The sequence below is a fragment of the Gossypium raimondii genome, chromosome 11 (assembly GCF_025698545.1).
Source record: "Gossypium raimondii isolate GPD5lz chromosome 11, ASM2569854v1, whole genome shotgun sequence".
NCBI classification, from domain to species: domain Eukaryota; kingdom Viridiplantae; phylum Streptophyta; class Magnoliopsida; order Malvales; family Malvaceae; genus Gossypium; species Gossypium raimondii.
The window spans coordinates 61,670,743-61,687,345 of NC_068575.1; the positions used below are offsets into that span (position 1 = coordinate 61,670,743).

Below are 16,603 nucleotides of genomic sequence, written 5' to 3' on the forward strand. Positions count from 1 at the left end.
CCCAAATGCAACGATCCCTCGTTAATGCTGAAGAGAGAGCTGAAAAACCCATACCGTACAAAGACCAAATCCATTTGCTCCCGCCACTACCCAACAAATCCACCATAACTGAACTGCAAAAAAGAAAAGAAAAATTATAAATGCACTAATTCTAACGGATAAGACGCCATCAACACATCTTCAAAGAACCCCCAAAAAGAAAACCAGACGCAGTAAAAAGAAGCTTCTATCAAAGTGCCATTAACAATGGCCACTCTCTCAATTGGCATCGCCTCCTCCGCCCCCGCCGCCACCACCTTCTTTTCGACAAAAACAAAACGAACCCACTTCAAGCTCAACATATCCTGCGTCCAATGGGTAAAGAACTTGAACTTTCTTCTTCTTCTTCTTCTTCTTTGGTTACGGTTTGATAAACAATTGAATCTTTGGATTGAAATCAATTCTTTGTTTTTTAAACCTAAGGAAGGACCCAGAAGGTATTTTAGGAAAGCCGGGGACAGGACACTTAGCTCGTCTTGAATTCAAAAGGCGGCTAGAGAAGGACGCAGAGGCTCGAGAAGCATTTGAGCAACATTTACGTGAAGAGAAGGAACGTCGCCAAGCTCTTCGCCAAGTATACTAGTTTTCTTTATTTTTATTTTTGCAATTTATTCAGTTGGTTTTATTTTGGATGTTTTAAATTTTGTTTTCTTCTTCTGGTGGTTTCATTATTAGTCCAGGGAATTACCCGGTACTGCTGAGGAGACGATCGAGTATTTTCTTGACACCGAAGCTCAAGAGATCGAGTTTGAGATTGCAAGATTGAGGCATAGGTTAGTACTTCAATCTTGCTGCGAAGAAGTTGTGAAATCCTTGTTTGTTGAATGTTGCATGTTAGTTGTTTGTTGTTTTGCTTCTCTGGGTATTGAAATTTATTAGAACACTTGAGTTTTATTGAGAAGTTCAATGTTTTTTTTTCTATAGGGTCACTCTATTATAGAGATTGGATAAAATTAGTCCTTATGGATCAATTTATATCCTACACTGTTAAAGCAAATCATATAAGGACAAATTACATAGGAGTTAACATTTACTGTTTAAAAACATTTCTTTATTGTTTAACAGAGTTATATTTTTATTTTTGAAAGCTTTTATGGTTTTGCAAATGAAATATTTTGCTAGAAATTCTACTGCAAATGAAAGAAAAATTTTAAGTCGTTTTTAAATAGTAAATGTTAACTCTATTACAATTTAGCTTTATTCATTTACTTTTACTAGTAAGGGACTAAATTGATCAATTTAGTAGAGGGACTAATTTGATGTAGTCTATATAATAGAGGGACTTCTCTGGTACTTTCACCTTTTGTATAGTCTTTCTCTGTTGAAATGTTCTGTTTGAGTGTTTTCTTCATTTCGTTGCCATTAACTTTACTTAATTGGTAAAATGCACCTTAAACTCTCAGTTCAATACACCATCTTTATTTGCAACTTGTAGATTAGATAAGGACTTCTTCTCCCACCTGAAATTTGAGATCGGGGAGATTCGATTTGCTGTTTTGAAGACTGAGGTTTGTCTTAAAACAACCTTATGTGTGATAATCCCTCGGTTTAACTAATGTCAGACAACTGGGAATTTAAAAGCTGGTAAATTTTGCAGGATATGGAGGACAGATTGATTGAGCTGGAGGCATTACAAAAGGCCTTACAAGAAGGCACCGGTAAGTTTTCCAACTGTATAAACTACAGTTAAACTCTTAAAGAGTTAATGCCTTTTTCTAATGATCCTTGGTCCTCTGATTGCAGAAGCATATGATAAAATGCAAGCCGAACTTATAACTGCGAAGAAAAGCCTCACCAAGATTTTGTCATCCAAAGATATAAAAGCAACCGTAACTGCCTGTCTATCATTGAGTCCGTTTTATATTTCTAATTTTATGCAGGTCAGCTGAGGTTTTGTATTGTCATGCAGTTGCTCGAGATGGTTGAAGGCAATGAACTAAATAGATCCTTATTGACACTTCTAGATGAAAACATAGCAAATGCAAACATGGATAACCAGGTTAGCATTGTCTTCATCCTCAAGATTCTGTATATACTTTCATACATGTACGATCTGGCGACTAACCTATTGGTTTAAATGTTTTAAGCTTTTGGGTTTTACCCTAAAGCTGATTCTAGGACTCGAGCTATACAATAGGTTAGGTCTCTCGAAGATTATAATGTACGATCTGGCGACTAACCTATTGGTTTAAATGTTTTAAGCTTTTGGGTTTTACCCTAAAGCTGATTCTAGGACTCGAGCTAATAATTTTGCTCGATCTCAACTGTCTATAAGACAATTACTGTATCATTTCGGAACTTTATTGTTGTCATAATTGGCGTGCTTTAACGGTTACTATGACCTTTGTTGGAATTGACTATATTAAACACCATGAATCAGAATAGAAAGCGGCTGATATGGCCTTCATGTGTCAGTTTGATGGCTATAAAAATATTATCAGGTTCCATGTAGGCGAAATGCTTGTAAACACCATGCTTTCAAATCCATGTTTTGGCCGATTGGCTACAAAACGATTTCATTTGATTATGATAGAACCTTATTGCTTGCTATAGTTGCCCATTATTTTCTTTTATCTCTCCTTTTCTTTCACTCCGTTGTCTTCTTGGATCTGCATTTGTCTTTGGTGTTTCTATTCAACGATAACGGTCTTGCATCCCTTCTTTTTGCAATTGATATAAAATATCTGAACTGATATTTTGTGAGTTTTCTCAAAACCTAATCACCTTATCAAGATTAGCACTTGTAGTTATTTGGTTGCTGTGTAGCCAACAAACATGGACCCGACTTGTTCACATCAGAACATTCATGCCATCTGTCATGTTATATCTATCCATTTGTATCATGAATATCATTCAATGTGTTTTGAGTTGACATCTTCTTTTAGCAGCCATGAAAACTTCACTTGGGCTTCTCCTAAAACTTAGATAAAAATACATTGCCACCGTCTATATCCGTAATACACTTCCAATTCAGACAGAACTCCTATAACTTAGTTCAATCATTTTTTATCTTAACTTGCAGAAGCAAGCAGCGGCTTTCATGGAGAAGATCCGTGCAGCCGTTCTCAAATATTTGACGGTATAGTATACACTACACGTGTCCGAATGTTAGTGATAAGTAAAGTATCACTCTAGTTGATTGTTGGTGAATTCAGTTTAGCAGTTACTGTACCTACAGAGATTTAGGTATTGTACTAAAGATCAGGTCAGTACTTTACATGTACCAAGACATGGATCAGAATTAGAGTTTTATACAATGATTTTGCTGTTTTTCAGACATGGTCTATATAAAGGAACTCCCATATTCTAGCCATTTCATTAACTAGAGTATTATTTTTTACAAGTATATGGATTAGTAATAAATTAACTTAACTGATAATATTTAACCACTCCTATAACTTATTTTTAGCAAATAGAAGGAAAATATTTCACTTATTTCGAACAAATCTTGTTATTTTACAAGAATTTTAACTTATCTTTCCAGTAATCAAATGAGACATCTTTCTCCTTCAAATGCATGGCGAAGACTAGGCTTTTTGGCACCAACTTTTCCTTTGCCTTTTTACTGGCATAGCTACATCCTATGTTTCTCTGTTTCTTTTGTTTTTTTTTTTTATATATATTTGATATTCGTATTTGACATATATTTAAACATAAATATAGAATATAACCGTCTAAATATATCAAAACCTTTGAAAATAATTGAACTGTGTAGCCAAATGGGACGAGCTGTTGGTCTGGTCTTCATGCGGCACATCAGCCTGTAAAAAACCTTAGATGCTTCGAATATATATATATTTTACTTTTTAAAGCTCAACTGGCATAGTTGGCACTTGGCAATAGCCGATAAAAATAATAAATATCATTTATAAATTACTCATATACTTTTAAACTCGCTCAAACTCATAATTTTCAGAATAGATATTATATAAAAAATATCATTATTTTCCTATGGTTAAATTTTTATACTATTTCTAAATTATCCATATACTTTCAAATACACTAGAATTTACTGTTTTAGATTGGTGTAATAGTAATTATGACAATTGAACTGTCAAAGTATTAATCTTTTATAAATATAATAAAATAAATTATACAAATATAAATGAAAAACTTAAGTGTATTAAAAATAACGAATTGATGTATAATAAAACAGAAAAAACATGTGTGGAGGTTGTTAAAGTTTAAGCATTGATATGATTATGTTTAAAATGTTATGTATTCATGTGGTCTTCGTATTTTACTATAATTATATTAAAATACAAATACTATAGAATTCTATAAATTGCAAATTATCCATTTTATGCTTGTATTATGGATGAACATGAATATACGATAGGCTGAGAGGAGTCCACTAGGGAAACCTGCCCCACCGTTCTGGTTTATGCGGACATATAATTTCAAATATACGTGGCAGCCTCACGGCCGTTGGCTTCCAACCTCATCATCAACCATAGAGTATGGCATTTTCGTTATTATAAGTATAAATTGATGGCAAACTCATTAACCACATCAGTAGGAAATATAAACACCACGAAGTTATCGTTATCCCTAACCTCACACATAAAAAAAAAGTGAAACAAAGAACAGGTAATTCGTGAGGCCAAAAAAAAAAAAAAATGGCAGCAGAGACAGCGCTAAGAGTATCGAGTTCGAGTTCTACTGTGTGCAATCTAAATGGGTTTCAAAGGAGACCAACCCCTTTATCTTCTTCAACTCGTTTTCTGGGTCTTCGTCCTCGAGCTTCTTCTTCTTCAATTTCCTCTTCTTTATCCCAGTTCATGGGGAGTGTCAGAATTGGCTCAAGACTTCCTATTTCACGTCAACAAAAGGGGAAGAGAAGGAACTTCTCTCTCTTTGCTATGGCCGCTGATGGTAAACGTTTTCCATTTCTGCGTTTTTTGGCTCTGTTCTTTTACTTGTTCTGGGTTACCGTTTTAAGTTATTTAGTTGAATTTTTCTTAAAATTTTATGAAGTAATTTGTTGTAATTTTGATTTGTTTTGTTATGTTTTGAATTTTTGAAGACTGGGTTTTTGTTGGTTCTAGCTTTAATTTTAGTTTTTTTCATCGCTTGGCAATAGGAAATTTGGTATGCTTGCTTGTTTAAGCTAATTTTCGGGTTTATTAATGCAAAAACTTAAAATATTTCCAAATGCTAATGTAAATTATTTGTCCTTTGATTCACATTTTTTAGTATTCTTGTTTTTCGATGTAATGTGTTCCATTTATTTAGACAATTTTTTGGGTAAAAGTACGGCCGTGTCAAATTGCATTTTGCCTAAATGTACAATCATTCTATATTAGATTAAACAGTAAATTAATACTTTTGTTAAAAATTTAATCTATTTCTACGCTTAAAAATAGGCATAGCTGAAAGAATAATCAATTAGTGACATGTGGTACACTACGTGTATCTCATGTTGATGCACAGGGATTGGATGAAAATTTTAACAGAAGGTCCAATTTATTCCTTCATCTAACGTATATGAACTAATTTGCCCAACTTTTGAGTAGAGGGTGCAAATTGCAATCCGGCTCCTAGGGCTTCTATGATGCTTTTATTATTCTTTTTCCAACTTTGTGAGTTTGTGAGATGGATAATTGGATATATATTTTTGGTTGTTAACAGAGTCAAAGCGTGCTGTACCTTTGAAAGATTATCGCAATATTGGAATTATGGCTCACATAGATGCCGGAAAGACAACGACAACAGAACGTATTCTATACTACACAGGAAGAAACTATAAAATTGGTGAGGTACATGAGGGAACTGCTACAATGGACTGGATGGAACAAGAGCAGGAAAGAGGTATTACCATAACATCGGCTGCAACTACTACATTTTGGAAAGACCACCGGATTAATATTATCGACACCCCTGGCCATGTTGACTTCACACTTGAAGTGGAGCGAGCTCTCAGGGTTTTGGATGGAGCTATATGCTTGTTCGACAGTGTTGCTGGTGTTGAACCGCAATCTGAAACCGTATGGAGACAAGCTGATAAGTATGGGGTACCTAGAATTTGCTTTGTCAACAAGATGGATCGTCTAGGAGCAAACTTTTTCCGGACGAGAGATATGATAGTTACAAATTTGGGTGCTAAACCGCTGGTGATTCAACTACCGGTTGGTGCAGAAGATAATTTTAAAGGTGTCATTGACCTTGTAAAGATGAAAGCTGTGCTTTGGTCCGGGGAAGAATTGGGTGCAAAGTTTGAGTATGCTGATATTCCGGCTGATCTTCAAGAGTTGGCTGAAGAGTACCGATCACAAATGATAGAAACGATCGTTGAATTAGATGACCAAGCTATGGAGAACTATCTAGAAGGAGTTGAGCCCGATGAGGAAACCATTAAGAAATTAATTAGGAAAGGCACCATTGGAATCAGTTTTGTACCTGTATTATGCGGCTCGGCTTTTAAAAATAAGGGTGTTCAGCCATTACTCGATGCTGTTATGGATTACTTGCCGTCTCCTCTTGAGTTGCCGGCAATGAAGGGGACTGATCCTGAGAATCCCGAAGTGATAATTGAAAGGACAGCAAGTGATGAAGAACCGTTTTCCGGATTAGCTTTCAAAATCATGACCGATCCGTTTGTGGGATCCCTTACATTTGTGAGGGTGTATTCAGGAAAGCTTGCTGCGGGATCTTATGTTTTGAATGCTAACAAAGGGAAGAAAGAGAGAATCGGTAGACTATTGGAAATGCACGCTAATAGTCGAGAGGACGTTAAGGTTGCATTGGCCGGTGATATTGTTGCTCTTGCAGGTCTAAAGGATACTATTACAGGTGAAACTCTTAGCGACCCTGACCATCCTATTGTACTTGAACGAATGGACTTCCCCGATCCCGTGATTAAGGTTGCTATTGAACCTAAGACTAAAGCTGATGTCGATAAAATGGCTAATGGTTTGATCAAGCTTGCTCAAGAAGACCCTTCTTTCCACTTCTCACGGGATGAAGAGATCAACCAGACCGTAATTGAAGGAATGGGAGAATTACATCTCGAGATTATCGTTGATCGTTTGAAGAGAGAGTTCAAGGTTTGTAGCAACATCTAATTGCCAAACATATTAGTACCCTTGATCATCCCGATGAACTATATGTGTACAGACATTTCTCTAATTGCCATTATTTTGATTGCTTGGTGCATGTAGGTCGAAGCCAATGTCGGTGCACCACAAGTTAATTACCGGGAAAGTATTTCCAAAGTTTCAGAAGTGAAATACGTACACAAGAAACAATCAGGTGGACAAGGGCAGTTTGCTGATATTACTGTTCGTTTCGAGCCTATGGAGGCAGGTAGTGGATACGAGTTCAAGAGTGAAATCAAAGGTGGAGCCGTGCCGAAAGAATATATTCCTGGAGTGATGAAAGGACTGGAGGAGTGTATGTGTAATGGTGTCCTTGCAGGTTTTCCTGTTGTTGATGTACGTGCCGTGCTAGTAGATGGTTCTTACCACGATGTCGATTCTAGTGTATTGGCATTTCAACTGGCAGCCAGGGGAGCCTTCCGAGAAGGGATTAGAAAGGCTGGCCCTAGGATGCTTGAACCTATAATGAAAGTTGAGGTTGTCACACCCGAAGAACATTTAGGTGACGTGATCGGTGATCTCAACTCAAGGAGAGGCCAGATTAACAGCTTTGGTGATAAGCCTGGAGGACTCAAGGTATATATGGGATCACATCATCATAATATATGCTTTCTCCTTGTTTTGCTTGTAATATTATCGTGTTGATGAGTTTTGGTTTCGGATTAAACTGCAGGTGGTGGATGCCCTTGTTCCGCTTGCGGAGATGTTCCAATACGTCAGCACTCTCCGAGGTATGACGAAAGGTCGTGCATCCTACACCATGCAACTGGCCAAGTTTGATGTCGTCCCTCAACATATCCAGAACGAGCTTGCTACTAAACAACAAGAAGTTGTTGCTTGATTTTGTTGTTTCATAATTTTCCTGGCATCCAAACACTATTTTTTGTTCACTTCATAATTTGAAGTGCAGCACTCTCCTTTCTTTAATTTATAAGTTCCATGTATCAGTTTTGGGTATAAATGTAACAAAACTATTGAAGTAGAAAATGCAACATAAATCAGAATTTGGGGTTTTTACCTATATAATATTAAAAAAAAAATACTGAAATGTCATGCTCTAAAAATTATTTACCAAAATGGTACATTTAAAGGGGTGGAGGGTGGTGCATGGTTGGCACCACCCTAGTATTTTGACAGCATTTTGTTAAGAAAATAATAATAATATTTTAGTAGTGGTGTCAAAGTGATAGGCGGCATCACTTAGGGGTATGGTGCCTATCTGATAGGCGGTGATATTTTTCCCCTCTCTCTCATCTAGCTCAATTAATAAAAATAAATAATTTAAATATGATAATTATTGGAATATGCTATTTCATTATTTTTTATCTTATTTTATATTATATAAGTAAAAAAGTCCCAGAATTTGCAAAAGAAAAATCTAGGTCTGCTTGATGAATTTATTTAGTGTAAAATTTTCCCAAAAAGGGAAAAAAATGAGCTAGATTAAGTGGTTTTATATAATTTTTTTAGTGTTGGAATAGTTGAGAATTTTAAAATGGTATTTGTTTATTTAAAATTATGTAGTTTGAACAAACATATGAGGAGGTACCATTCTCTCAACAAGAAAATGGGACCTTTTTTTGTGGAGTCAACTAAATCCTCAATGAATTTATTGTTATTGTTTTTGGTAGATATTGTCTTTTAATTTTGTGAGGTGATGTCGAATTGAATTGTGTATATCACACGATCATCAAATAAGGGAACATGTGCATTTGTTTCTAGTGGAGTTTGAACTCGTGTCTTTAAATAGTGTCAATGGGTATCTATGTTACTTCTAGTATCATGGGACTAAAATTTAAGTTTCGCAAATCATGTGGTTTTAGACAATTTTTTTTACTTTAAATTCATCTAAGTCAATTTATCTCTTTAAATTAGGAAATTTTTAAGAAAATTCTCTAAGACACCGAAATAAAGTGGAAACAAACTTAAAAGACAAAAGAACTTGAGTCAAACAGAAAAAACAAAAAAATAGTAAATGCTCTAAAAATATTATATTATTCAATAATGAGATAATTACAAATGAAGACAAGACATTTACTTATATCCCCAAAATTGACGATACAGCTTTAAATTATATCGACAATCAAAATTAAAGTTCATCTACAATATAAGAGTTTTGAGAGATTTAAATTTTATAAAATCTTATCACTTATTATTACAAATATTAACCATGGTAACTTAAGAGTGAGCATTCAATTGAATTGATTCAATTAAGTGAAAAATTTCTAGTTAATGTGTCTTTTCTATCATCCTAACTTGATTCAAAAAATTTTCGAATCAAGTTGAGTGAAATGAAATTCAAATCGAGTCGAATCGAGTGAATTTGTTAAAGTTAAATTAAAAACGAAAGATGTCAAATTAAAATCTTATTACAATATAACTAATTCTATGTTAGAACATATAAAATTGAAACCATATATATTTAAAAACTTTTTCCAATCAAAATAAGAAAAGAATTATTTTTGTATGATAAATTTGAATAATTAGTTAACTTATTTAGGTTCAAAATTATTATTTTAGAATTTTTAAATTTTAACTTTCTTTATATATTTTTAGAATTTTTAATTTTTTTAATTTTTTAAATATAAATTTTGGAATTTTAAAATTTATTTGATTTTTTTGTAATTTTGTTAAGAAATACTAATTTGCTCGTTTTAAAATTGACAATGACCAAAAAAGTATTTACACCAATCTGTTATTCGAATTGTAAAATTCAACTCGAAACCAGAATTATTTATTTGAGTTGACTAAAAAAATCGAATAACTCAAATTGATTAACTCGATTTTTTTTTATTTTTTGAACCGAATCGAGTTTTGATCACCCCTATCTATGTGCATTCATCATGAGCTCTGATTCACAACCTAAATCACTAATAGGTGGTTGTGCGTGACAGAGTTCGATTCAACAAGACACTTTTGCTTTGTTGAACTCAGCGCCTCAAGTACTTGGGCTCTTCGTAGAGTTGAGAGACAACCCTAATTAAAAATAATATCGATCCATTGAGAGTGTCCATCGGCTCTTGACGAACAACATATCGAAAGATTAATTTTATATTTTTTAATTAGGATCAAATTGAGATAATGTGTAAATATTGAGTTAATTTTTTGAAATTTATGACTAAATTGAGATAATGTATAAATATTAAGGGTTAAATTTAATACAAAATTTTAAACTGCCAACTCACTATTCCGTCATACATTTAATGGAAGTTAACGGAAAAGGACTAAAAAAACAAATCCTATTAGTTGGGTGACCAATTTAGAACTTTTAATAGTTAACTGACCAAAAACGAAAGTTGACCATAGTTAGATGACCTCCTTTGTAGTTTACCCATTATTAAAATATTGTGATCTTATTCTACTCAACTCATGCCCAAAAACCCGATTTAGTACTTGGGAAAACAATTAAACTGACGTCCAAACAACCCCTAATCCAAGTAGACTACTCAAACGCTGAAGAAGCTTCGAGAAGCACCAGAACTCTCTAGTCTGCTCCTCTAACTTCTCTTTCTTTATAATTACATTTCGTTCCTTCCAAATTTTGCAAATTACCCCTAAAACCCTAAAAAATCCGATATCGTCTTTCCCAAAACCAGATCCAAAAGCCAGCAGATTCATCCACCGATGGCCGACGAAGCCAAAGCCAAAGGCAACGCCGCCTTTTCCTCTGGTGATTTCAACGCCGCAATCAAACACTTCACCGATGCTATAAACCTTTCCCCCACCAACCACGTCCTTTACTCTAACCGATCCGCTGCGTATGCTTCTCTCCATCAATACGAGGCCGCATTGTCGGACGCCAAAAGGACCGTTGAGCTTAAACCTGACTGGTCTAAAGGTTACAGCAGGCTCGGCGCGGCTCACCTCGGTTTGCACCAATATCAAGATGCTGTTTCGGCGTATAAGAAGGGTCTGGAGATTGATCCTAATAATGAAGCTTTGAAGTCTGGATTGGCTGATGCTCAATCGGCGGCGACGGCTTCGGCTTCGCGTTCTAGGGCTGCTCCGCCACCTAATCCGTTTGGTGATGCTTTTCAGGGACCGGAGATGTGGGCGAAGTTGACTGCTGATCCGACTACTAGGGTGTTTTTACAGCAGCCGGATTTTGTTAAGGCGATGCAAGAGATTCAAAGAAATCCTAGCAAATTGAATGAGTATTTGCAAGATCAGAGGGTTATGCAAGCTTTGGGTGTTTTGTTGAATGTTAAGTTTAAGGCACATGGTGGTGGCGATGATATGGAGATTCCAGAGGCGGATTCACCTCCAGCTCCGTCTCCTTCACGTCCAGCTAAGGAGGAGGTGAAGAAGCCTGAGCCCGAGCCTGAACCAGAACCGATGGAAATTACGGAAGAAGAGAAGGAGAAAAAGGAGAAGAAAGAGAAAGCTTTAAAGGAGAAGGAGGCTGGCAATGCTGCATATAAGAAGAAGGATTTTGAGACGGCTATTAAGCATTACACGACAGCAATGGAGCTTGATGATGGAGATATTTCGTACATCACTAATCGGGCTGCTGTTTATTTGGAAATGGGCAAGGTGTGGTTATTTCTATCTATTTATTTAGAAGTTGGAAATTTTACTTCCTTTAACGTAGCTATTGTTACAATACTAATATAGTTTAGAAACTGTTTGTTGATTTGGCCTAGGTTAGTAAATTCATGCTAATTTCTAGTATAAAAATTAACAACAGGATACTACTTTGGAATGAGATTCACTGTTGGGTTTTCTTCTGCTCTAAGATGGACATAGACCCTTGTTTTTTACGAGCGTCTAACAGTGATTGAACTTATGAATTTCGAACGTGTTTAGGTCTTGTGGTGGTCGCCATTTAAATTCTTGATCATGATTTCACGGTATGAATTTATGGTGGTGTGATTCTGAGTGCAGTTTTAGGCGTTGCTAGTGATCGTAATGTATATCATCTGCTTAATAATGTAGGTAATCATGATGTCATATACAAACATTAACGCAACGACTTTGTGTTATTCTTCAGAAGACTATTATTTTTGGGGGCTGGGTGTAAAGGCCTAGTAGTTTCCGCCTAGGGAAATGAGTTTCAAAGGAGGCTAGCCTCTCCTAGGGGAGATCAATCGGTTTAATTGAATGGTTTTGTATGAGTTTTTTTCGAACTTAGCTGATTTTAACATGAGAAAACCGACCTGACCGATTTTAGTTTTGAAAACTAACTAAACTGAACCGACCTTGGGTAATTTGATTGGGTCAAGGGTTATTGGGTTAGGTTTATATGATTAATGTCTATTATATATATTATAAAACATAAATATATATTTTAAATAATTTAAAAATAATATAAAATCAGTTGGTTTTTCGGTTGGTTTGGTTCTAGGATGCAAAAACCGATGAACGATTGAATTAACCAATTAAACTGAGGTCAAAACTGACCAACCTGCCCCCTCTACTAACCAAAACCGAAGAACTTAATGGGCTGGTTTTATCGGTTTTTTGGTTAAAACCAAATATTGCTCTCCACTAGCCTATCCTTTTCTTAACCTGCCAATATCTTAAGTGAATATTTTTGGGTAAGAATAGATGTCATCAGCTTATCACCATTATTACATTTCGCATGTCTATTTCATCTGAGAACTAATAAAAGAACTCTCTACAATTTTTATATCTGCATTACTATGTTCTATGCCTGGAAAAGATCTAAATATAAACTTTGGTGCCCTTTTCTTGGAAACTTCCTTGTTCGAGTTCAGTACGAGGATTGCATTAAGGATTGTGACAAGGCTGTTGAAAGAGGTAGAGAGCTCAGATCAGACTATAAAATGATAGCAAGAGCTTTGACTAGGAAGGGAACTGCTTTGGTGAAGATGGCAAAATGCTCGAAAGATTACGAACCAGCTATTGAGACTTTCCAGAAAGCCCTTACAGAGCATCGCAATCCAGACACATTGAAAAAACTAAATGATGCTGAAAAAGCAAAGAAGGATTTGGAACAACAAGAGTACTTTGATCCAAAGATAGCAGACGAGGAGCGTGAGAAAGGTATTCTTTATCAGTTTCTGTTTATTTTTACTAATACCTTGGTGGTAATGTTGGAATAGTTATGTTCGATCAAGTTTTATCTTTAGTCCGTGTGGAATAGTTATATTATATAGGAGTTACCAGAATAGTAGTCTGGTATAATATTCATTTATTGACTGCAAAAATATATTCACAGGGAACGAATTTTTCAAGCAGCAGAAGTATCCCGAGGCTGTGAAGCATTATACGGAATCATTGAGAAGAAATCCGAAAGATCCAAAGGTGAGAAGTCTGATTCTATTTTTTTGTGAATTTGTTGGTGATCATTGACCAAGGAATGATAGTATTATCATTTTGATTGTTGAAATGCATTTTGGCCTTGTCAGGCATACAGCAACAGAGCTGCATGCTACACAAAATTGGGTGCATTGCCCGAGGGGCTAAAAGATGCTGAAAAGTGCATTGAGCTTGACCCAACCTTTTCCAAAGGTTACACAAGAAAAGGTGCTGTTCAGTTCTTCATGAAAGAGTATGACAAAGCTTTAGAAACATACCAGGAAGGGTTGAAACACGATGCCAATAACCAGGAGCTGCTCGATGGTGTTCGAAGGTATACACAGTATTCTTTTTTATTTTTGGTTTTCTCTTCCTAGTTCAGGAGTACCTTATTTAAGTATTTGGTTATCTCAATTATTTTGCAGATGCGTAGAACAGATCAACAAAGCCAATCGAGGTGATTTGAGCCCCGAAGAACTGAAGGAAAGACAGGTGAGGATCGAGATTATATGTATTTGTTTTTCTTTTGAATTGACACAAGCTGTTTAAGATGTCAATATAACTTTAAATTGATGTGATATTGCAGGCTAAGGCAATGCAAGATCCAGAAATTCAGAACATTCTCTCAGATCCTGTAATGAGACAGGTAAGTGCTTAAAAAATGGTTAAAATGTGACTATAGTCCTTGTACATTTCGGAAATTAGGAATTGTCTTTTGATTTTTCAAATCAGGTTGAATTCTTAACATGGTTTTTTTTTTTAAATTTTTTGTTAGTGACATTTTGAAATGAAAAACTATTCATTCATGAAGAAAAGATTGCAAGTGGATTTGAATTTTAAAATATGAAAATATGAAAAATAAAAGGATTAAGTATAGGGCTAGATTCCTAATCCAAAAATATAGGGACTACAGGCATATTATAACCCAAAAAAAAAAGGTTTCAACTTTGAACTGAGAAGTACTTATGATATATGGACCTGTCTGTGGATACTTTGCTGTTTGGTTTACTGAAAGCCAAAAACTTGGATTTGGGCAGGTTTTGATTGATTTCCAGGAAAATCCGAAGGCAGCACAAGAACACATGAAGAACCCTATGGTGATGAACAAGATCCAAAAGCTGGTCTCTGCTGGAATTGTGCAAATGAGATAAATTGTAAAAGTGATCAATTTTAACTTAATTGCTTTTTTTCCTTCATAGTAAATTTGTACTTGCAATTGTCCGAATTTGAGTGGATTAATCCATAAAAAAACTAGTTTTCAGTTGGAAAAATTGTTCAAAAGTTCGAATGGGATTTGATTTATTTTACTTTTTCTGTTTTAAAATCGTTTGTTCTCATTACTCAAAATTTCTACTTGGAAGCAAGTAACATGCATGATCATTTAAACAGCAGGTATGATGAAATGTTTTGTATAGTTTCGTAAAATGAAGACTATGTTTTAGTGCAGAACCAGCAAAAAGCAGACATCAACTGATTTTTGGTTCATGGAGTATGAAACAGTTTCTGTGATTTTTTTTCAAACATCAAGCTTTCATTAAGAACAATAAAAAAAGGACACTAAAAAACCCCAGTAAAACTTTACCTAACAGTTCTTTTGTTCTTTATTCAGTGAAGTCTTAAATATGCCCCATGTGATGCAAATACTTGCAGAGACAACCAGAAAAAAAAGTAGTACTACGTTAAGCTTGTACAGGACAGTTGTACTTCTTATGAGTCCTCAACTGCCGCCACCACCAGTTCCGGCTGATGTCCCCGGTTTTCCTCTCGGCGGTGGTTCGTGTTTAGGATTTGGAATAACCGGAGTATAGTCTTTTACAATGTCAACATCTAGTTTCAGCTTCCTCATCTTCACTTCAACCATATCCTTCAAAACCAGATATCAATCATCATAATATATTAGCAAAAGGTTAAATTCCACTACTAGTCTCTTTACTTTGTGAAAGTGGTGAATTTAATCCTTGTATTTTAATTTGATCACTTTTAATCTCTGTTCTTTTCAAATTTTTAAACATCAGTCCTCATCAAGTAGTAGCTATTAAATTTATTATATTAAGTTCAGTTATTTTCAAAGTATGATGTGTCAAACACATTATCATGCGTAATATTATTTTTATATATTATGTACTAAAAATCTAGTTAATGAATTAATGCATGTTATTTTCACCTAGATTGAAATTTTAAAATTTTAAAAAGTATAAGTGCTTCACCCAATTGGAGAATATGAACCAAATCTATATCCCTATTCATAGTAAAAATCAGTAATTGAATTTAACTAGACAGATTTAATCGCTATTATTTGGGTCGAACTAAAATTTTAAATTCAAAAATATAGAGATTAAAATTGATCCATCTGAAAAATACAAAGATTAAAATTGAGCAAATTAAAATACAGGGAATAATAGCAAAATTCAACCTTAACAAATCAAAACTCCTTGAATCATCAAATTCAAATAATATTTTATGGTAAATGAAACTTTTAGAGATGTTTTATGACAAATAGAAATTTTCAGATCCCTTGCTGTTAAGAGTTACCTCATTAATTCCAGAGTCAGCTGAAGTTGCACCAGCATCCAAGCCCTTAACTTTGGCTACAAAATATAACCAAAAAGAAAATAAAAAAATAAAGATTAAAATCACCTTTTGTATCATCTTAGAATTAACTTGACTATGAGTGAATGGAAAATTTTTGCAGACCTATAAATGGAACAAGATAGAGTACCAAGAGAAGGAGAATCATGGTTTTAGCATAAGTACCCATGGTGGTGCTATCAGAAAATGGAGGAGACAAGATTGGAGATTTATATTGGTTGAGAAGGTGGCTAAATCCCCACTGTTTTGAATAGCAAAGCTACTCAAAAGCTTTGTAGAATATTTATGAACATCCATTAGCAACAATACCACAAAAGTCTGAATGCCACTAACTTTCTGTCACCTCAATGAAACAACTCTGAGGTTTCCAAAAAGCATTTGTTAGGTTGCAATGCATGGTTCGGTTAGTCCCTACATAGTTTCTTTCGTGTAGGCATTGCCCAAGTCTTTTGGGTAAAATTGTAATAGAGGTTCATGTATTTGGAGTCGAATTGTATTCTGCTTTATTTGCTAATAAAATGGGTAAATTAATTTTGTATCTTAGATCAAAAGAGTAAAATAGTTTTTTTATTAAAAATTTAATTCATTTTTTGATTAAATAATCCGACAGTTACATG

The 16,603-nt window shown here is 34.8% G+C and overlaps 3 protein-coding genes across 3 annotated transcripts; all 3 read left to right on the plus strand.

Moving 5' to 3' along the window:
- The first annotated feature begins 142 nt into the window (after positions 1–142).
- On the plus strand, positions 143–3,314 carry LOC105801891 (uncharacterized). Its single transcript, XM_012633236.2, has 8 exons — positions 143–357; positions 467–613; positions 715–812; positions 1,475–1,547; positions 1,637–1,697; positions 1,783–1,868; positions 1,949–2,038; positions 3,062–3,314. Exons 1-8 carry the CDS (start codon positions 247–249, stop codon positions 3,122–3,124), a joined length of 729 nt encoding a protein of 242 aa, XP_012488690.1. The 5' UTR covers positions 143–246; the 3' UTR covers positions 3,125–3,314.
- Positions 3,315–4,585: 1,271 nt separating this feature from the next.
- Positions 4,586–8,140, plus strand: LOC105801890 (elongation factor G-2, chloroplastic). Its single transcript, XM_012633235.2, has 4 exons — positions 4,586–4,914; positions 5,671–7,085; positions 7,200–7,712; positions 7,810–8,140. Exons 1-4 carry the CDS (start codon positions 4,659–4,661, stop codon positions 7,975–7,977), a joined length of 2,352 nt encoding a protein of 783 aa, XP_012488689.1. The 5' UTR covers positions 4,586–4,658; the 3' UTR covers positions 7,978–8,140.
- A 2,458-nt stretch (positions 8,141–10,598) lies between these two features.
- Positions 10,599–14,704, plus strand: LOC105801888 (hsp70-Hsp90 organizing protein 3). Its single transcript, XM_012633234.2, has 7 exons — positions 10,599–11,669; positions 12,854–13,142; positions 13,318–13,403; positions 13,508–13,731; positions 13,823–13,889; positions 13,984–14,043; positions 14,435–14,704. Exons 1-7 carry the CDS (start codon positions 10,761–10,763, stop codon positions 14,546–14,548), a joined length of 1,749 nt encoding a protein of 582 aa, XP_012488688.1. The 5' UTR covers positions 10,599–10,760; the 3' UTR covers positions 14,549–14,704.
- Positions 14,705–16,603: the final 1,899 nt, after the last annotated feature.